Here is a 20,438-nt window from a genome sequence, read left to right as displayed (position 1 = left end):
CACTGAATGGGGTCCTTTCCTAGTCTCTGGGTCCTGATTTCCAAGGAGCCTGAGGTGATTTGAATTTAAATTAAGGAAGGCCTTAGAGACCAGCTGGTTTATTCTCCTCCTAGAAGGTCTGTCTCAGGCCTCTTTGGGGGACCTGAAGGCAGTCTTGAGGTCTTTCTGGCATCCTTCCACTCCAGGAGTTTTGCTTGGTTCTGGGAAACTCATGGATTCTATTAAGGGATTTTCTTACTGGGGAAGAGAGACTGAAATCAACTCATTTGCATGAAACAAAGGAATGACTTCTTCCTGGAGAGTATTCTGGAGTGGCTGTGTCTTCTAAGAAGCTTCCTGACCCACTCTGTTTTTGAGGGGACACACCTCCAAGTCCTAGCTCTCCGAGCTTGGGTAGGGGCGGCCAGGCTGAGCAGAGCCCCTCTGGCATTTTGCCACAGTTGGCAGGTATCTCAGACTCCAGATTTGGAAGATTCCACATAGTCTTATTAGATTTCTTTGCTTGAGAAAACCACAATCTTATGACACTCTCTAAAATGTGGCATACCCAGGTTTACAGGATTCCGTGGCTGCATTTGAGCCTGCTGTTCTGATGAGTCAGTGCAAGTTTGTCAGTAGGACAAACTGGGAGCTGGTTTCTTTCTTCTCTCTCTTTCTTTCTTTCTTCTTTCTCTCTCTCTCTCTCTCTCTCTCTCTTCTTTTCTTTCTTTTCTTTTCTTTTCTTTTCTCTTTTCTTTTTTTTCTTTTCTTTTCTTTTCTTTTCTTTTCTCTTTTCTTTTTTTTCTTTTCTTTTCTTTTCTTTTCTTTTCTTTTCTTTTCTTTTTTCTTTTTTCTTTCTTTCCTGTTCTTTCGAAGGAAACTAGCCATGGAACATTGCAACAGAAACCTATCCCTCCAGAGTTCATTTTCTGAATAGTGTGTCAGTCTTGACGTTGTTCTCAACCTTTTTTTTCTGGTAGGAAAGAAATCATTCTCTTTGATTCCTCTGCACTCAGGTTCTAAATCTGAGTCACCCAAGCAGCTGCCAAGTGGAACATGGGCCTACATCAAGCTGAGCTGTGAGGTGGGCGTCACTGCTTAGGGTGACTGCCCACTGCCTCTTTTAGGGAGCCTGTTCCCACCACAGGGCTGCCTCTGGTCCTTGCCTGATGCCTTCCTACTCTCGAGGACTGGTTCTCTCCCTAAGTATTGGGGCTTTAAAGGGTTGAGTTCTATTCTCCACAATGGGCTCCTGCCCATTTTCTGATTTTTGCTTGGTACCAGGTCTCTCCTGTGTCGTGACATTTGGGCTAGCGCTCTTGTTTACTGGCATTGGGAAATCTGCTACTTAGTTGGTCCTTGCCCTTGGCCTACTTTTCCCATTCTTGGATACATGCTCCCTATCATGTGGACCTTCGTCTAATATACCTGTGCCTTTTTGATGTACTATGACCTGAAGATTAGTGTGGATCTGTATCTACTCTATTTTTTTTTTTTTTAATTTGAGAGAGGGAGAGAGAGAGCATTAGCAGGAGGGCAGAGAGAGAGAGAGGGAGAAGCAGGCTTCCCACTGAACAGGGAGCCCTCCACGGGGCTCAGTCCTAGGACCCTGGGATCAGGACCTGAGCTGAAGTCAGATGCTCAACTGAGCCACCCAGACGCCCTCTGTGTCTACTCTTAAACTCCCCTTGTCTCCCTTCCTTCTCCAGAACTAACCTTTGGCAGACCTGAATGCTGTAGCCAGCTGTTGTTGATTAAACTCTGGCACCTCCAGGGGACCAGGGCCACTTGTCTAGAGAGCCTTGTAAGAGTACCTGGCTTAAGACTGTCCTGGTTTTCCTCTGACATTGCTCAGAACTTGGTTTCTTCTACTCTTTAATTCCACAGGGCTCTGAGAACAAACTCAGTTTCACATCTGATGTACACATTTACCTGCAGTGTTAAACCAGTCACTGATTTCTCAAAATCCTCTTCCCAAAGGTGCTTAAATAAGATAAACTAAATACAAGGTTCCTGAGAGGAATTCCCTTTTCAAATGAACTGCTCTAATGGTAGGACTTTAGGCATAAAGATTGGCTACATAAAGATATTGTAAGACCAAGCTGTGATTTGCAAGAGGCAGAGAATAGATAGTAATGGAAAACGGACATTAGCTTTGGAATAAAGTTCTGGCCCCATTTTTTTTTATTAACTTACTAAGTAACCTTGATGAGTAAGACTTTAGACCACTCTGATCCTCAGTTTCTTCATTGGCTTCCAGTTCTTCATTGCCTTAGACTGGCTTTTCAACTAATTCCTCAAGTTTCTACATAATTTCATCCTGTGCTGCTTCTAGAGCCAGCCCCATGACCCCTCTACCCATTGTCTTGCTACTCTCAATGTTCAGGACCATGTAAATGTCCACAGATGGAAGGATTAAATGCTTTAAGGGCTGACAGAGGGGAGAGGATAGGAAGAGGGTTAGGGTAGAGACATAAAATATTATATTTTTTAAAAAGATTTATTTATTTATTTATTTATTTATTTATTTATTTATTTATTTATGAGAGAGCTCAAACACCAGCAGGGGAGGGGGAGGGGCAGAGGGAAAGGAAGAGAATCTCAAGCAGATTCCCCACTGAGCATAGAGCCTGTTGCAGGGCTTGATCTCGATCACATGACACCCGAGATCATGGCCTGAGACAAAATCAAGAGTCAGATGCTTAACAGACTGAGCCATCAAGATGCCCCAACATAATATATTCTTAATTAGACCTAATCTGATTTCATTTAGACTCTAGCTACACAGGACAGTAGAGTTTGCTTTTGTTTGTGTGTTGTTTTGGTTTTTTTTTCACTGTTGCCTAGAGGAAGACAACCAGCTGCTGGGTGGCCCTGCAGAAATGCATCCCATGAGATTCCAATGGGATCCTTGGGGAAAAAAAAAAAAGTCATTCATGAGGAGCTCTTGTGACATTGAGGACTTATAAAGTTTGGAAAATATATAAAGTTAATTATAAATCAGTGACAGCAAGTTGGTAGATTTGAGCTTTGAAAGTATATATTCTGCTAGTTTTTTGAAATTAAGTCTTGTGGAAAATATTGTTCTCCCATCTTATTTTTTCCTGTCTGTTTTGGAGGTGACCGTTTTAGGTTCAAGGTCAGAGCTTGCTTTGTAGGAATTCTCATAATTCATTCCAGGAAGGTGGGTTTCAGAGCTTCTCTCTGAAAGATGGAAAATTCTTCCTCTAAGAGAGTGATTCTTAGCCCACTTTTTACTTTGTAAGTTATATAGTGCTCACAGAAACCAGAAGCCTTCTTTTTCTTTTTTTTTTTTTAAAGAAAATAACGTTTATATATTCATAGGGATATAAGGACAAATTTAAGACTGCAGCATTATATTGATGAGAAGAAATGTTATTGCTATAATTTTGTTTATTTATTTTCAAAATTTTATATTTATTTGAGAGAGTGAGCAAGAGAGCACAAGCAGGAGGGAAAGGGAGAGGGAGAAGCAGACTCCCCACTGAGCAGGGAGCCCCACCCAGTATTCAATCCCAGGACCCTGAGGTCATAACCTGAGCCTAAGGCAGATGCTTAACCAACTGAGCCACCCAGGCGCCGTTGATATAATTTTAGAACTCAAAAAAAAATTCTGTTCATAATTACAAATCTAATATTAATGTTCTACCAAATGTCTTAAGACCACAGGTAAAGAACTGCAACTTGTTAGAGCAGATGATGAGAGAAGGCAGGTTCCTTTTGCAGCTGGACAGTGGGTACTGAAGGAGAGCAAATTCCTAGTAATTATTATGAAAGCCTGCAATTTACACAACCACTGCAGATTGGTGGGAAGCCACTGTTCTAGAGAGCACTGAGTTTTCCTCTTCTGTCCCTGTGGACAGAAGTGATTTTCACTATCACCCGTTCACAGTATAAACTGCAAATGTTTCTTAAGACTCAAGGTTTTGAGAGGGTGTGGGGGTATTCCTAGACGTCTTAGGGCAAATTCCAGTATCTCAGTCCCCCACTGGTGACCCCACGTTCATAAAAGGATAAATGATCTTCTGGGCATCCGTTAATGAAAAGGAGTTAACAACACACACCTAGAATCCAGGAGTACCTTGTGACCTCAGGAGTGGGTGTGAAAGGTGCTGTGTGTCTTAGAGTAGCTGAGGTTAGTCGCTAGATATAAGTATATGACCCCCAGCAGTGCTATATCACTGCTCCTGCCCAGGGCTTGAGTAGAAGGGAGATTTTCATAAGAACAGTCCTATAATTACTCACTCTTAATTACAACTCCAGAAAACCACAGCTTTTCGTTTGTCCTGCCTTGCCACTTTCTTGGGGAAATCTAACTCCATTCTTTCATGTCCTTCTCCTCCTCCCAATATCTGATCTGGTTTGGAAAATACCTGAATATTTCTTTGGGTTAACGTTCTCCCCTGGCCTTCCGTGGGAATCACTTGGACTCCTTGGGTCTTCCCAAATGTCCAGACCTCTACTAGCCCCTCCTTTTTATAAACAGTCTTGACTTTGGTGACCAGGCAAGTTGGAAGAAGGAACTGATCATCTGGAGCATCCCCCCTGCCTGGTCCAAACCTTCAACAAGGAGCCATTTGTGGAGATGCCCCCAAGGTGTCCTGCCTAACTGTTTCTAGGTCCACCAGGCAATGCTCACCACTTTCACAAGATCAGAATGTCACCCTCAGGAGCACTTAATAAACCTTGTGAGGAAGCACTGTTGTGTATCTTGAGGATGAAATTAGGGAAATAATTTTCAGTTTAAAGTCTGTTGTCTTAGTAAGTAGATGATCTTGGAAGAAGAGACTATGGTAGATGTCTTGTTGGTTTCCTATAGATGGCCCCTCTGAACCCACTCCCTGGTTTTGGCTCTGTCGTAATTTGGGTATGGGTTTTGGCAGTTTCTTGTATGTGCTGCAGTAGAAAATTTGAATTCTTTTGTTTTCTGAACAGGGAAGAGCTCAGTTTCAAGTTATTGCTTATTCATTGCTCTCTAATTAGTTTTTCCTCCTGTGTTTGGTAATTTTCTCATTCATCCAGATTTTGTATTGTTCTATGAGAGTTCTCAAGTTGCCTAAAAATGGTAAAATGCCCTCATAGTAGTAAAATGCTCTGGCCTCTAGGTGTCTATCAGGTAAGCTTCCAGTAAGCACCTTGCCTAAGCTTGGGTCTATGTCTCTAGAGAGTTTCTTGTTTTGTTCTTAGATACAGTGTATACCTATGCCCCTATATCAGGTTTTAAAGGGGTTCTGTTTTATTTATTTTTATTTTATTTTTCAGATTTTTACTTATTTTTGAGAGAGAGAGAGAGAGCGCATGAGCATGCACAAGCAGGGGGAGGGACAGAGGGAGAGGGAGAAGCAGACACCTTGCTGAGCAGGGAGCTGGATGTGGGGGCTCCATCCCAGGACCCTGAGATTATGACCTGAGCAGATGGCAGACCCTTAACTGACTGAGCCACCCAGGCATCCCAGGGATTCTGTTTTAAATAAAGGGAACATTTTTATCATTATGTTGTCTTGCTAGTATGAGTCTGTCTTAGAGGGCTAAGACCAAGGCCATTTTTTTTGGGGGGGGGGGGGCAACTTTTTTATCTCTAAATACAACTAATTTTCCAGTGAATTGGGTGTTCATAAAGTCTGAAGTTTAAGCCTGTCCATTTATTTTGCTCAAATACAAAAAAATTCTCTTGAATTAAAAATAATTCCAAGGCCATTTTTAATATTTTATATTCTGAGAGTGTTTCATTACTGCCAGGAGTACCAGATATCTAAATCTGAATAAATTTCTATTTGGTCTCTGGACACTGGTTATACACATTCCTATATTAAATGCCCTGGCCTGGTGTTTTTTCAGACCTCGTGGTGACCTCGTGGTAGGTCTGTATAGTCTGTATAGTTTGTCATGACTAGCATCTTTTTTTTTTTTTTTTTTAAGATTTCTTTATTTTAGAGAGAGAGTGTGTGAGTGAGCATAGGGAGGAGGGACAGAGGGAGAGGGAGGGAATCTCAAGCAGACTCTGTGCTGAGTGCAGAGCCCTTTGTGGGGATAGGATCTTACAACTCTGAGATCATGAGCTGAGCCAAATCCAAGAATTGGAGGCTTAATCGACTAGCAGGTGCCCCTGTCATGACTAGAATCTTAATAAGAAAGAAGGAAAGAATCTTAATAAGAAAGAAGGAAAGAGAGCTGAGCAAGAATGGAAAATATCAGAGAGAATCCCTCAAAATAAGGAGAAGTGTTTTTTTATGAAACATTTTTTAGTTGTGTATACATGTGTGTGTTTCCTGAGCCCTGATGTACAATATGTTTCTAAATGTGGATCTCAGAAACATTTGAGAAATCTCTGGTTTGTCTACCATAGTCTCTTCTTCCAGTCATTGTTTCTCCCACCAGGCCTCAGGCTGGTAGATCTCCTTGACTTCCAACACCACCCTCCTGGCCTCCAGGCCTCTGTCTATACTGGGCTCCATATTCTCGGTCTGCCCTGTGCCTCTTTCATTGACAACACCTCTCATCTTTGCAAAAGCAAGTGGATGCCACCTCTGGTACAGCTTGCATGGCCTACAAATCTCCCCACTATCTGTGTTTCCTGCCACCCATATTCTCACTCCTCTGAGCACAGTGGGCATTATGGTTCCTTGTCTCCTCAGTGATTGTGTGTGTGTGTGTGTTGTGAGATCAAGGAGACAAAGAGGAAAAAAAAAAGACAAGGAGGACTCATAATAAAAAAAATACCTCCTGGGGTGCCTAGGCGACTCAGTCATTGTGTCTGATTCTTGATTTCAGTTCTGGTCATGATGTCAAGGTTGTGAGATCAAGCCTTGTGTTGGCCTCTAGTGCTCAGTGTGGGATCTGCTTGAGATTCTCTCCTCCCTCTGGCCTACCACTGCTCCTGTGTGTGGTGTGTGCATGCACTCTCTCTGCTCTCTCTCTCTCTCAAATAAATAAAATCTTTAAAAAATAAAAATATCCTGCTAATGAATAGTGTACAAATAACATGTAAGTTGTGCTTCAATAGGGCATTAAAAGAAAACATGTTTTCCTAAGTGTGTATGGGATTCTTATTCTTTGTGGACAACTGAGAAAATAAAGGAAGAAAATAAGCATGGCTTGTATTATCCAAAGTCACTGTGAGCATTTTGCTATTATTTTCTTCTACTGTTTCTTTTCTGTATATCTTTGTTTTACACAGGTGACTGTAAATGTAATAGTACTCTTTTATGTGACATTAAAATGTAAGCATCTCCCAAAGCTGATTTTTTTTTTTTTTTTACAGAGAGAAGAGGGGAGTGTGTGCTAGGGTTGGGGGAAGGGCAGGGAGAAAGAGAGAGAGAGAGACAGACAGACAGACAGACTTTCAAGCAGACTCCCTGCTTAGCACAGAGCCTGATGCCGGGCTCCATTTCATGACCCTGAGATCGTGACCTGACCTGAAATCAAGAGTCAAAAGTTTAACCAGCTGAGCCACTCAGGCGCCTGCCCCCCAGCCAAAAGCTGAGTTTTAAAGGTCCCAATAAACCTTTTCTTAAAACCTCTTTGTTCAACAATAATGTTGTACACATCAAAATGTGTACACATAACATGTTCTGTTTTTTCTGTAATTCTATATTCATAACTGTTGGGGGCGGAATGTTTCTGTGCCCCCAAAGTTCATGTGTCGAAGCCCTAACCCCCAAAGTGATGGTGTTTGGAGATGGGCTTTGGGGAAGCATTTAGGGTTAGAGTAGATCATGAAGATAGGGGATTAGTGGTTTCATGAGAGGGAATCTCATAGGAACGCACACGTAGGAAAGACCATGGGAGCACACAGTGGGCAGGCAGCGATCTGTATGCCAGGAAGAAGATTGTCACCAGAAACCAAATTGGCTAATATCTTGATGTTGGACTTCCCAGCCTCCAGAACTGTGAGAAATGAATGTCTTGTTATTTAAAGCATCGGGTCGGTTGCATTTTGTGGTTGTGGCTTGAGCAGATTAAAAATAATGTAGTTCTAGGTTTGAAAAATGACAACTGAAAGCTCATATTGAATTCTCAAATAGCTCCTAAGAGGTATAATATTAAATATTACGCTTTGTTTGCTTAACAAAAGCATCGAAATTCCTCTGCTGGGGTGTTGTAATTGTTAAATTCTCTGATATACAGGAAAAGGATTTGGGTAAATGGTTGCCTTGCTAGTGAGGATAAAGATGCAAGGAATCACCCCCGAAGTTAGCCAAAAATTTATAGTAATTAATACTAGCTAACCCTTGTGGGCACATAAAATGCCTCAGGAACTGCACTCAGTGTTTTATGTACATTGATTTGTTTGGTCTCACTTCATCCCAGCATGCTGGCATTGAAAGCTCAGATCTCTGAGCCACATCCAGAGTTTTAGAACATGAGCCCTGGAGCCAGTGGCCTGCGGTTAAACCCCATCTCTGCCCTTTTCTAGCTGCGTAGTCCTGGAGTAGCTACTTGCCTTCTCTAACCTCAGTTTTCTCAGCTGTAAAATAGGCTAAATGCATAAAGTATTTAAGGGCCTAGGATTATTTTGAGGATTAAATGAGTTTCGGCAAATCAGCCCTTTGTATGGGTCAGGTGGTTAAGTGTCCCATAAACATGAGTTGAGATGGGTAATACCATTTTGGATGAAAAGTACTAGAGACAAGGATCTTTTTTCTCTGCCTTGGGTTTATAGATAACCAATCATTTCATCATTTCACATCAGATGAAGCTGAGACCCACACTGCTTGTGGAGTCTGTGAGAGGCAGATTTGTACTTTCCTGTTATGATCCTCCTGTGGTATGACTTGTTACTAACAGGAAAAGGGACCAGAGGCTAGGGATAGGCAGACTTTCTTCTATAAAGGTCCATTCAGTAAATCTTTTAGGCTTTGTGGGTCACAGATGGTTTCTGTTGCAACTACTTAAGTGCCATCGTAGAACGAAAGCAGCCATAGACTGCAAATATGAGCTCTGTTCCAATGAAGCTTTATTTATGGACACTGCAATTTATTTTTATTTTACTTTATTTTATTTTTTTGGACACTGCAATTTAAATTTCAGATAATTTTCATGTGTCTTGAAATGTTAATATTTGTTGATCTTCCCTTCTCCCTCCAACCATTAAAAATGCAAAAACCATTCTTAGTTCCTGGGTCATCAAGTAACAGTTGTCATGGGTCGGCTCTTTGATTCATCTCCCTTTTGCAGAAATTGGCATGAACAGTATTGCCTTTTTTAAATTCCAAGGACTGAAATAAAGATTTTTCTAACATTCTTTCCCGTGATCTCTTCAAAGTGACTTTGGAAGCAGTTTGTCTGGGAGTACAGGGTCTTTAGGGGGCAACAGTTGCTTCTCTCTAATTTTAAGCCAGTTAAGACAGAGTTGACAGTGAGAGTGTCATTTGAAACTTTAAACTCTGTTCTTTGGGACTTTTCTTTCTTTTTTAATTTTTTTTTTAAGTTAATTTATTTATTCACGAGAGACACACAGAGAGAGGTAGAAATATAGGCAGAGGGAGAAGAAGGCTCCCTGTGGAGAGCCTGAGGCAGGACTCGATCCCAGGACCCCGGGATCACAACCTGAGCCAAAGGCAGATGCTCAACCACTGAGCCACCCAGGTGCTCCTCTTTGGAACTTTTATGTTATAACCATCGAGAAGAAATAAAAATAACCAGCAGTCATGGCTCCTGAAGATGTAAAAGTAACAAAGTTTCCTGAAAGGCACTGAAAAGTATAAGCAAAGGAAAAAATGGGTAAGAAAGGCACAGTGTTAATAAACAGAACCCTCTTGTCAGAAAACACACTGGCTACTGTTTTTAACGAGTCTGCCATTCCTGCAGCTGAAATCAAGACACGTTTCAAATTCTTTAGTTTTTTTTTTTTTTTTTTGGACTCTGTGAGGGAATGAGGGGAGGCAGTGGGGAAGAGGTGGTGTTGGTGTAAGGAGGGATGAAAGTATTATGAAATATTATGTTGATATTTATTTTTATTAGTTATATCCTTTAAAGGCATATATGCAAATAGAATTCATTGGATTTGATTTAATTAATCCAAGAATACAAGTCTGAGGGAAGAGATTTATTCTTTGCATTGGAAACTCTTAGACATTGCTGTGCTTACAAGATGGTTTTCTCTGCAAGGATACAGCCTCTGTGTTTTATCTTCAAGAGCAGTGAGCTTTTGTGGAATGACATGAATAGAGATCTTCACCAAGAAGCCTCTTCTGAGCTAACCCCCTCATTTATGGGCGTTGGAATCCACAAAGCCCAGGGGAGCTTGTGTTGGCCCAACAGAGCACAGCTGTTTCCTCTTACTGCTCAGTCGAAATGATGGCCTTGACTCTTGGATACTATCACATAGACTTGCTCTGTTTTGTTTCTCAGTAGAAAACATCCTGTTTCATCATGCATGTTTAATAAAATAATTTAAATATGTCTAATAGAAGTAACATTGATATTTTTATTTGCCCTGAGAATATTCGAAGGTGGTGACAGGTTTTTCATAACCCACAAGGGTATAAATTAAGAAGTGTTTGATATTCCCTGCATTCTCTTAGATAGGAGAACTCTGTGTATATGGTAAAATTCTTATTTTTCCATGATGCTCCCTTGTTCAAATAATTTTCTTCCTCTTCTTGCTTTTCAAAAGCTCCTTTATTGGTTCTAACTCCCCAGGGCAGGTGGGAGAATGTTTTTATATGCTAGTTGAATTTTGAAACCCACAAAGTAGAGGGAACATCACTCATTCTTTAGAGAGTCCTGAACAAATCCCCAATTTGATCAGATAGTGTAGACGGGTCACTTTCAAACTTTTTTTGATTTTGATCTTTAGGAAGATACATATTTTACTTACTGATCTGATATATACAAAAGTACACATAAACACATACTAGACCACAGGAATCCATGGAAGTTCACCTCAGCCTCAAATTTCTTTCTAAATCTGCCAGTCACCTTCAGCTAATTGGCCAAATGGTGGAATGCCTTGTTTCAGTGTCATTTCTGGCACACCTAGACTTGTACTTGAACGAGAGGATTGTAGGTCGCACGGGTAATCTTCCTGTTTAACCAGGGTGGTGGCAACAGTAATGCAAACAGGGCATACCATTTGGATTTGTTACCATACTATTCACTTTGAAAAACAGGTGACTACTGTAAATGTAACTGTTGCCGTGTCCCCTTTTATCCTTTGTATATGAAAATTCAGTCCATTGAGAGTATAAATATATATATATATATTTTTTTTTTTTTTTTTGCTGGAGAATAAAGTATTGCAAACATTGATGATGGTAAGGCAGTGGATTTTAGGTGTCCAAAAATGCTGAAATAAATATTATCAATTATAGGTGTAGATTGAGAATTAATGTTGAGTGGACGCTTGCTAATAATTTTGGGGAAACCGTTGTCTCCTCTGTGGGATAGGCTTCGGTGAAATTGCACCATCAGCATTAAGCAAGTCTTCAGACCCAGGAGGTGAAGAGGAGGCAAGTCTTGACCTCACTCTGTTTCTCTCAGGGAGGAAGGAAAGCTTGCTAACTTGCTGGCAGCATCCTCACAGGCAAAACAGCTATGCTGACACCAAAATATCTGCTTTTACAGACCTAATTTTGAGAGCACTTACTTAGTTTTGCAAAAGTCTCATCAGGATGCAGTTGGTAGTGGTGAGGAATTAAGATTCCTGCCCTTTTGTATCATATGTTTAAAATGGGTCTGCCAGAATTGTAATCATGAATTTTTTGAATAAAATTTCAGGTTTATTCTTGTTCCCAAAGAGTCCCTTCTGTAAAGCCTCATTTGGCTTTGACAAATACCGATTTTACTATTTGGCCGTTGACAGTATGCCAAAGGTGTATTTGGTAAAATTGCTAGAATAAACATCCATCTCTCTATCCATCTGTCCCAGTCACCATGAAATAAAAATTTCACAAAATCATAATTCTTTCTATCCTTTGTACTGATCCTGGTCATTTCCGTTCTATTTTAGAAAACCACTAAATTCATTTCATGGTGTACAGTTAAAAAATGTTGGAACTCTGGGACACCTGGGTGGCTCAGTGGTTGGGATGCCTGGATGGCTCAGTGGTTGAGCATCTGCCTTGGGCTCAGGTCATGATCCTGGGGTCCTGGGATCGAGTCCCACATCGGGCTCCCTGCAGGGAGCTTGCTTCTCCCTCTGCCTGTGTCTCTGCCTCTCTCTCTGTCTGTCATGAATAAGTAAATAAAATCTAAAAAAAAATGTTGAGACTCATTGTCCTCTGGGGCTAGCGACACCATGTGAGAGGGGTCTTTTTGTACACAGCATTTTTACTCCCACAAAAGATGATATGATTAAGTTCCCTTCCCAAAAATGTAATTTAACATGTCAAAAGCATGTTAAGACTTACAAAAAAATGAATGAATGCTACTGTCAAAGAATTTTCTCTAGCAGTTGTGCCTGTTTACATGCCCGCTGATACTGTGAATTCTAGTTGTTCTATATCCTTCTGAACACCTAGCATTACCAGTATTTTCCGTTTTAACTACCATAGTGGGGTAGGCAGTAGTTGTCATGGCCATTTTTAGTGAAGTCCATCTAAAATGTCTTGCGCCTTCCAGTGTTTTTCAGCAGAATATGAATGAAATTGTTGATCTGTTGCAGATAACTAAGTTCAGATATTTTGAATTGTCATTCCTTTTGCTGTTTATGATATGTCCACCCGGATAGCCAGTGGGTCCTTTGTTAATGCTGTCATAAGGGTTCATCATATGAGCTTCTCCTCTACTCCTTCACTGACAGAGAATAAACTAGAATAGGCACCCCAAGTCCTAATTGCAATCTCAGGGACGCGGAGCTGCCTCTGTATATACTCTGTGGGCAATTCAGACATAGCAAATCTCTTACCCTTTGCCTGCACAGGACCCTGTCCCAGATCCCCTTCCCTCTATCTGCGTCTACCCCTGTGGGCTAGGATTCATTTACTGTAGTCTGGGGTCAGCCTTCACTCCAGAGGAAAACCGTGTTTGGCTGATGACTAGTGCTCTCAGCCCTTCTCTGTAGGGGCAGGGTGGGGTTGCACAGAAAGGGGAAGGGTGTGCCTGGCAAGGTGAGGAGCCAGCAAAGTGAAAAGCCAGCAGGGCCCAGCTGTGGCAGGGGAGGGTGGGGGGATGGGGAATGGGAATCTGCTTATCTTGCTTACATCAGGAGGCCAGCCCTCCTGAAATCCAGAATACCATTCACATGCGAGTCCACTGAAAGCATCAGACAAAAGATTGGGCCTCTTCCCAGTCTTAATTCAGGATGAATTCAGGGTGATTTCAGGTAATGCATACAGTCTTCTCAGCTCCACTTTCTCTCTTTGTTACATGCCACCAGACTTCCAAGAGAAAATGGTCAAGGCAGAAGGTGCTGGGAGAAGGGAAGAAGGCATCTGCTTTAGCCTCCCTGCCTACCCAAGAACACCAAGATTTTACGTTTGTGAATCCATTGTCTTTAAATATATTTGCAATTGGTCAATGCCTGCTCTTGATGATTGATGACAATGTTTGCCAATATTTTTTTTTAGATGTCCGCCAGGACAGTACTATTGAAACACAGAGTACCCTGATTCCTTCCCTTTAATGCCCTGTGTGAACCTGTACACCTATAGAACAGTTGAATTAAATATGATGTAAAAATGCTCATGAATTACATATCTCTAATTATTGTTCTCTTTAGACTCTATCCAAGCGATGGTAGACTGTAATCATGAAAGTCATCTGTTTTTCATCTTTATGCAGTTCTTTCCTATCCTCTGGCTGTTTCTTTGGCATTCTTTCATTTCTGTTTGACTCAGGTTTGAGAATTGAATAGATTAAAGCCAAGAACTTTTCTAATACATGGAATAAAGAGGAGCCTCACAAGGCTAACGTCCCAACGTGAATTGATAAATAGGATCATGGAGGTGAAAGTATTTTCTACAGCTTCACAGAGAGAGAGAGAGAATGTTCCCTTGCATAACAGCCTAAAAGAGTGGCCTAATGTTCAGTGTGTAGCATAAACCAAAATGCGAATAAATGTCCCACTTCCTTTTAGTTGAGAACATTTTAAGTTGGACAGTCACAAAAGATAACAGTTATAGAGATCAGTGGCTTAGTCACACCCCAAGTATTTATTTTTCTCAGGTTCTTGAATTTGTAGTGAGTTTTATCTCAGCTCATTTAAGTTCACGTTGGATCTGGTTTCCACTGTTAGTCATAGCCTATCTTATTGCTGCCATTCCCTCAAAGGGACAAGAGAGTAACGTCATTATTGATTTTGGTCACCAGTGGACTGCTTCCTCGTGTAACTTCTCTTTGGAAAGTTTGAAGTAGTCGCAATAACTAATCTCCCCTCGCAGAGAGACAATCAGGTCAGCAGATATTTCTCCTGGCAGCTCTTCCTTCCGTTTGGTGTTTCCTTTCTCAGGGCTGCGGGTGTGCATAAAAAACATAGTCCAGAAGAAAAAAGATTTCACATTTGCTTCTATTAACCTTTCCCTAGAAGAAGAGCAGGGGAGGAGTAACACTGGAACTTGTATTGTAAAAATAATGTGTGTGTGTTTTTTGTTTTTGCAAGCATGCTAAGTAACAAGGGATCTATCTTAGCCGGGGATCGCCTGTATAGGGCATTTAGGAGAAAGAATGATTGCCAACCCCACCTTCCCAAACCAGCCCCCACCTACCATGAAAGTATCTTCACTGTTTTTATCGATTATAAAAGTAATGCACGCTATATGTAATGAATATAAACAGTATTTGTAAAGTAGATTATAAAGAAGATTCCCCATAGTTGGTGCTATTTTTCAAGGAATATATGTGTGTGTGTGTGTGTATGTGTGTGTGTGTTGTCAACATAAACAGAATGATACTTGGCATACTAGTCTATAAGCTGCTTTCTCCTCACTGAGTATTTTGCAGGGTCTTTGCTACATATGTCATTGTCTGCAGATCTGTCTGCTGCATTCTGGGGATGAATCAGAGTTGATTTGCATAATCCCGCTCAATGGACATTTTGGTTATTTCCCGTTTTCTGACTTTGTAAGACTGTTTTGTTCCATATGCTAGCCACCAGCCACGTTTGGCAATTTAACTGAATTAGAATCACATAATGTTTAAAAATTTACAGTCACACTTGCCACGTTTCAAGTGCTCAGTAGCTATATGTAACTAGCCCAGAGGAGGAACTTGACTGTCATTGCATGAAGTTATGTTGGACAGTGAGTGCTGTTCTAAACTGCTGGTTTTCAGATTTTTTTAAAAAAGATTTTATTTATTTATTCATGAGAGACACACAGACAGAGGCAGAGACACAGGCAGAGGGAGAAGCAGGCTCTGTGGGGAGCCTGATGGTGGGACTCGATCCCAGGACACTGGGATCAGGCCCTGAGCCAAAGGCAGATGCTTAACCATTGAGCCACCCAGGACGTCCCTCAGATTTTTTTTTTTTTTTTTGAGTACATGTTTCCATTCTTTTATTCATCCATTCAACAAATAATTATTGAGTGCCTCCTATGTGCCAAGCATTGTACTAGCTACTTGGGTATCTCACTCACAGAACATCATTACCTGCCCTCATAATGTTTAGCATTCTACCTGCAAAAGGTTTTGAATACTCACTCCCAATATATGTATGTGTACTACGAGTTGCATATGTATCCTATTATGTTGTTATATTATAAAACATGATATATGGAACAAATTAAAATAGAAAATAAAAAGAATAAAATAAAAATGTAAATCATTTCCAGAATAGTCTTGCCATGTCGCACCTCAGATACCACGGTTCTGAATGATGCTCTTATACCAGGTGGCCATCTCAAAGATTCTTGTAGTTGTTACCTCATTTTAAACAGGTAGTCCTGGGCAGCCCAGGTGGCTCAGCGGTTTAGCACGTGCCTTCAGCCCAGGGTGTGATCCTGGAGACCCGGGATTGAGCCCCACGTTGGGCTCCCTGAGTGGAGCCTGCTCCTCCCTCTGCCTGTGTCTCTCTCTGTCTCTCTTTCTCTCTCTGTCTCTCAAGAATAAATAAATAAAATCTTAAAAATAAAATAAACAGGTAGTCCTTCTGTCTTGATATTCCTGCTAAATCTATTTATTTCCTAAAAAGACCTCTCTCTCTCTCTCTCTTTTTTTCTACTATCTGTAGGCTTTTTCCTACAGTTTGAATTTGTTCTTTACTTACATATTCATTTAGTAAGCATTTATGAAGTTCTTATTGTATGCCTGGTAGATGCTGGGAAATTAAACATGTCAGAGTTCCTGCTATCAAATGAGACAAGCCAGCAAATCACTTATTCTGATACAAGGTGTTATGGGAATGCAAGAAGGGGGCAAATAAAAGATTGTTTGGGAAAACTGAGGGCAGCTTTTATGATCTCCTCTTTGATGAGTTATTACACTCTGTTTTGGGACTTCATGGAATCACATATTTCTTCTGTTTTTTTTTTTCCCCATGGTATTTTCTTTTGAAAAATATAAAACTCTAAATTATTAATTTAAGGATATTAAACCACAGTGATTGTCACATTAAATATCTCTTTATGTAAAATGTTTATCTTTCAATTTTTAAACTTAGATATTAGGGTTGGAAGGGCTCTGTATAGGATAGAAATGAAGTCCAAATAATTATGTAGCTCCTTTTGTTTGAGAAGGGGGAGCAAAAATCATCCCCAGGGATATGTGTTGATTCATGCCTTAATTTAATAAATATTAACAAAATACTTTCTCTGCAGGAAGAAATCACCTTAGGTTAATTCCACTTAATTCCAAAATATATTTCTTATATGGGTTTTTACTTAGGGAATTCTGAGGAATATAATGGACAATATGATTTAGAGTAAGCTTGAAATGAAAGAATTGATCCTATGTTGTTTATTCCCTCTCTTTTAGGGCAAGTTAAAGTATTCAGAGCTCTTTATACGTTTGAACCCAGAACTGTAAGTATTCAGTGTTTTTTTTTAATTTTTAAAATTATTTATTTATTTATTAATGAAAGACACAGAGAGAGAGAGAAACAGAGAAATAGGCAGAGGGAGTAGCAGGCTCCATGCAGGGAGCCCATTGCGTGGGACTTGATCCCAGGACTCCAGGATCATGCCCTGGGCTGAAGGCAGGTGCTCAACCTCTGAGCCACCCAGGTGTCCCAGTATTCAGTTTTTTTTTTTTTTTTTAAAGATTTTATTTATTTATTCATGAGAGACACACAGAGAAAGAGAAGCACAAACACAGGCAGAGGGAGAAGCAGGCTCCATTCCATGCAGGGAGCCTGACATGGGACTCGATCCTGGGTCTCCAGGACCATCCCCTGGGCTGAAGGCGGCGCTAAACCACGGAGCCACCCGGGCTACCCCAGTATTCCCTTTTTAACTTTAAAATTGACATAAAAACCTAAGGTGATTTCATTTAGATACTTCCTCAAGCCTAAATGACCTGTTTTTTCTTTGATAGTTGTACATGATTCATGAGAATGGATGATCAGTCACTTCTGTGCAGTCCAGAGGTGTGAAAGCTTAGTCCCTCATTGATGTGAATGTGTCTCCACCTTGGGGTCGTGTCATCCACCCTGTTCCGCTTCCCCACCTTTCATCACACCACCCACTTTAAAAATCACCACGTAACCCCCATAAAGCCCATGACCTGATCTTAGTCATACTTCCTGTAAATCTCACGCTGACCTTCCTGGTTCTTCCTGTTGACCCTCTACCTCAGGCTGCCTCTTAACAGCACCTTTTACCAACTATATAGAGCCATTTTTTATGTGTCTGCTGTGTATGCTTTCCATTATTATAGTTTCTGGGGTCCATCCATCCTTGGTTTAGTGAGCACTTACCATGTGCCAGACCCTGGCCCAGGCCTTAGGGACCGTGCTACATCAACAGAAAGGGTGGCCCTCTGGAGCTCCCATCCCACTGAAGGGAGACAGACAGTAAGCAGACAAATGAACATGACTATAAGGGCCTGATCAGTGCTATGAAGAAAAATAAGGAGGGGATGGGGCTAAAAGGTTAATGGAGAAAAGAGTTATTTTCAGCAGAGTGTTTGAGGATGGCCTTTCTATAAAGGTGATGTTCCAGTAGAAACCTGAGGGAAGTAAGAGAACAAGGGAACAGCAAGGAGAGTCTTTGGTGGGTTCTAGAAACAGCAGGGAGATGCAACTAGAACAAAGGAAATGGGGAGGTAGGAGATGGGTTCAGGGAGCCTGGGCAGAGAGAGAGAGAGCAGATCATGTTGGGCCTCCTGGGGTAAGATGGAAGGTTTTGAGTGTAGGGTTGATAAGACAAGTTTTAGAAGGTGTGGGAAACTATCCAGCAGAGTGAGTGTGGGAGCAGACCATCCAGTTAGGAGGCAGAGGAGAGAGACCCAGCAAGGAAACAGGCTCCCTTGACTTTCCCATCTTCCTCCCTGGAGATGGGAGCCTTCGTGCTTGGGGGGAAGCCAGCTTGCTGCTGGGTTTGCCTGGGTTTGCCCTGGACCCTGTAGTCCCCAGAGCCGAGCACCTCAGAAGGTAGCACAGAATGAGTGGTAGCACAGAACCAGTGACACCGAGCTTTGACTCACTCCCATCAGGCTGAGGTGGGCCCTCAGATTCCAAATCTGTCATACACTCTCCGTGAATTTACTTCCCCTGTGGCCCTCTGTGTCCTCATTTTGAAAATGGGAATGACATTAGCCATCCTACAGAATTTTGCTCTGAGCAGGGAATGAGACTGATAATCCAAGCCTTGCATGCAGTGAGTGCCAGGAAACCGCAGCAGGGAGTACAGCTGGTTCGGGGTGTGCGCATGTTCTGAAGAGTTCTCCCCAGGACTTTATCAACAAAGTGTTCCTGGGATAAGAAAGGGGTTGAGTGGGTAGATATAAATCTCAGTTTTTTCTTCTTTTCTTAAAAGCTTTCATTTATTTGAGAGGGAGAGCACGAATTAGGGAGGAGAGGGAGAAACAGACTACCTGCAGAGCAGGGAGCCTGACCTGGGGCTCGAACCCAGAACTCCAGGATCATGACCTGAGCTGAAGGCAGACACCTAACCAGCTGAGCCACCCAGGTGCCCCAGGTTTTTATTCTTACTAGGACATTCCATGCTATCTCTGCTGTATTGGTAGAGCAGGGAATGAACGGGCAGCGTGTTAGCTTGCTAGGGCTGCCTAACAAAGTACTGCAGACTATGTAGCTTAACCAACAAAAATTTTTCTTAGAATTTTGGAGGCAAGACATCACGTGAAGTGTAGACAGGGTTGGTTTCTTCTGAAGCCTCTCCTCAACTTGTACGTGGTTGTGTATCCTTGTGTCCCCACAGTCTTTCCTCTATGCTTGGTTTCGTTTCTTTTTTTTCTTTTCTCTTTTCTTTTCTTTCTTTTCTTTTCTTTTCTTTTCTTTTCTTTTCTTTTCTTCTTTCTTTTCTTTTTTCTTTTCTTTTCTTTTCTTTTCTCTTTTGTCTTTCTTTCTTTCTTTCTTTCTTTCTTTCTTTCTTTCTTTCTTTCTTTCTTTTAGTTGAGAGAGAGAGAGCATGAGAGACAGAGAGATCACAAATGGGGGAGGGACAGAGGGAGCAGCAGACTTCCACTGAGTGGGGAGTCCAATGTGGGATTCCATCCCAGGACCCTGGGATCATGACTTGAGCTGAAGGCAGACACTTAACGCCCTGTCCTGTCAGTTTCCTAGTCTGCTCTTCTTAAATGGATACCAGTCATTTATGGATTAGGGCTCACTCAAATGATTTTAATTTTAGTTTAATTACTTCTTTAAAGAATCTGTCTCCAAATAAACTCACATTCTGAAGTCCTGAGGGTTAGGACTTCAACATATGAATTGCGGGTGGGACACACAAAAAGTACGTGTTGCTGTCTTTGTGTTTGTCCTCTGCTCACAGGAAGGCTGTCATTTCCTGTGTCTGATTATCCTAATCAATGGTTTCCTAGGTTGCAAGATGCCTGAGGTTGATAGAAGTGACGGTTGGGGGGTGCTCAACAGCTGCCCTCCTGGGCTGCTCAGTGAGTAATCGACCATTCTCTGCGGCCTCCCGCACTCTAGGAAGGAACCTGCATGTACTCAGTTTGAGACCAGACATGACTCCTGACTCTCCCCCCCCTCCCCCGAGTATCCTGTTGGTCATCATCACCTTTGTCCTTTCACACTAACCTCCTCCTCCTTTAGTTCTCTTGTGCGTTTTCTTGCTTCTAGCACAGGGACTCCAGGTTGCCCATTCCACCTGCATTCCTCTGTCTGATTAATTTTCCTGAGATGTAGCTTTGATCCCATGATCTGTTTCAGTTCTTTGACTTAAGATAGAGGCCCCTATGGTGCAGCCCGTTCCTAACTCGCTGTCCTCTGCTCCTTCCCCCTCTTAAAACCATTCCAACCTGGATCTGATACACAACCTGTCTCTAAATCCTCTCTGAGCTCTAATAACATACTTCCTTTTCCTGGGGCACCTGGGTGGCTCAGTTGGTTAAGCGTCTGCCTTCGGCTCACGTCA

General features: G+C 41.7%; 1 protein-coding gene across 1 annotated transcript in view; it reads left to right on the top strand.

The window, feature by feature from the left end:
- The window catches only part of OSTF1 (osteoclast stimulating factor 1), a 55,156-nt gene that overhangs the window by 8,337 nt on the left and 26,381 nt on the right, over positions 1–20,438 (top strand). The window contains exon 2 of the mRNA XM_077906775.1: positions 16,855–16,901. Within this exon, the coding sequence (XP_077762901.1) occupies positions 16,855–16,901 (47 nt within the window). The remainder of the gene's footprint in view (positions 1–16,854; positions 16,902–20,438) is intronic.

This window comes from Canis aureus, chromosome 1, assembly GCF_053574225.1.
Source record: "Canis aureus isolate CA01 chromosome 1, VMU_Caureus_v.1.0, whole genome shotgun sequence".
In the NCBI taxonomy this organism is placed as follows: domain Eukaryota; kingdom Metazoa; phylum Chordata; class Mammalia; order Carnivora; family Canidae; genus Canis; species Canis aureus.
This window is presented reverse-complemented; position numbering and strand designations above follow the sequence as displayed.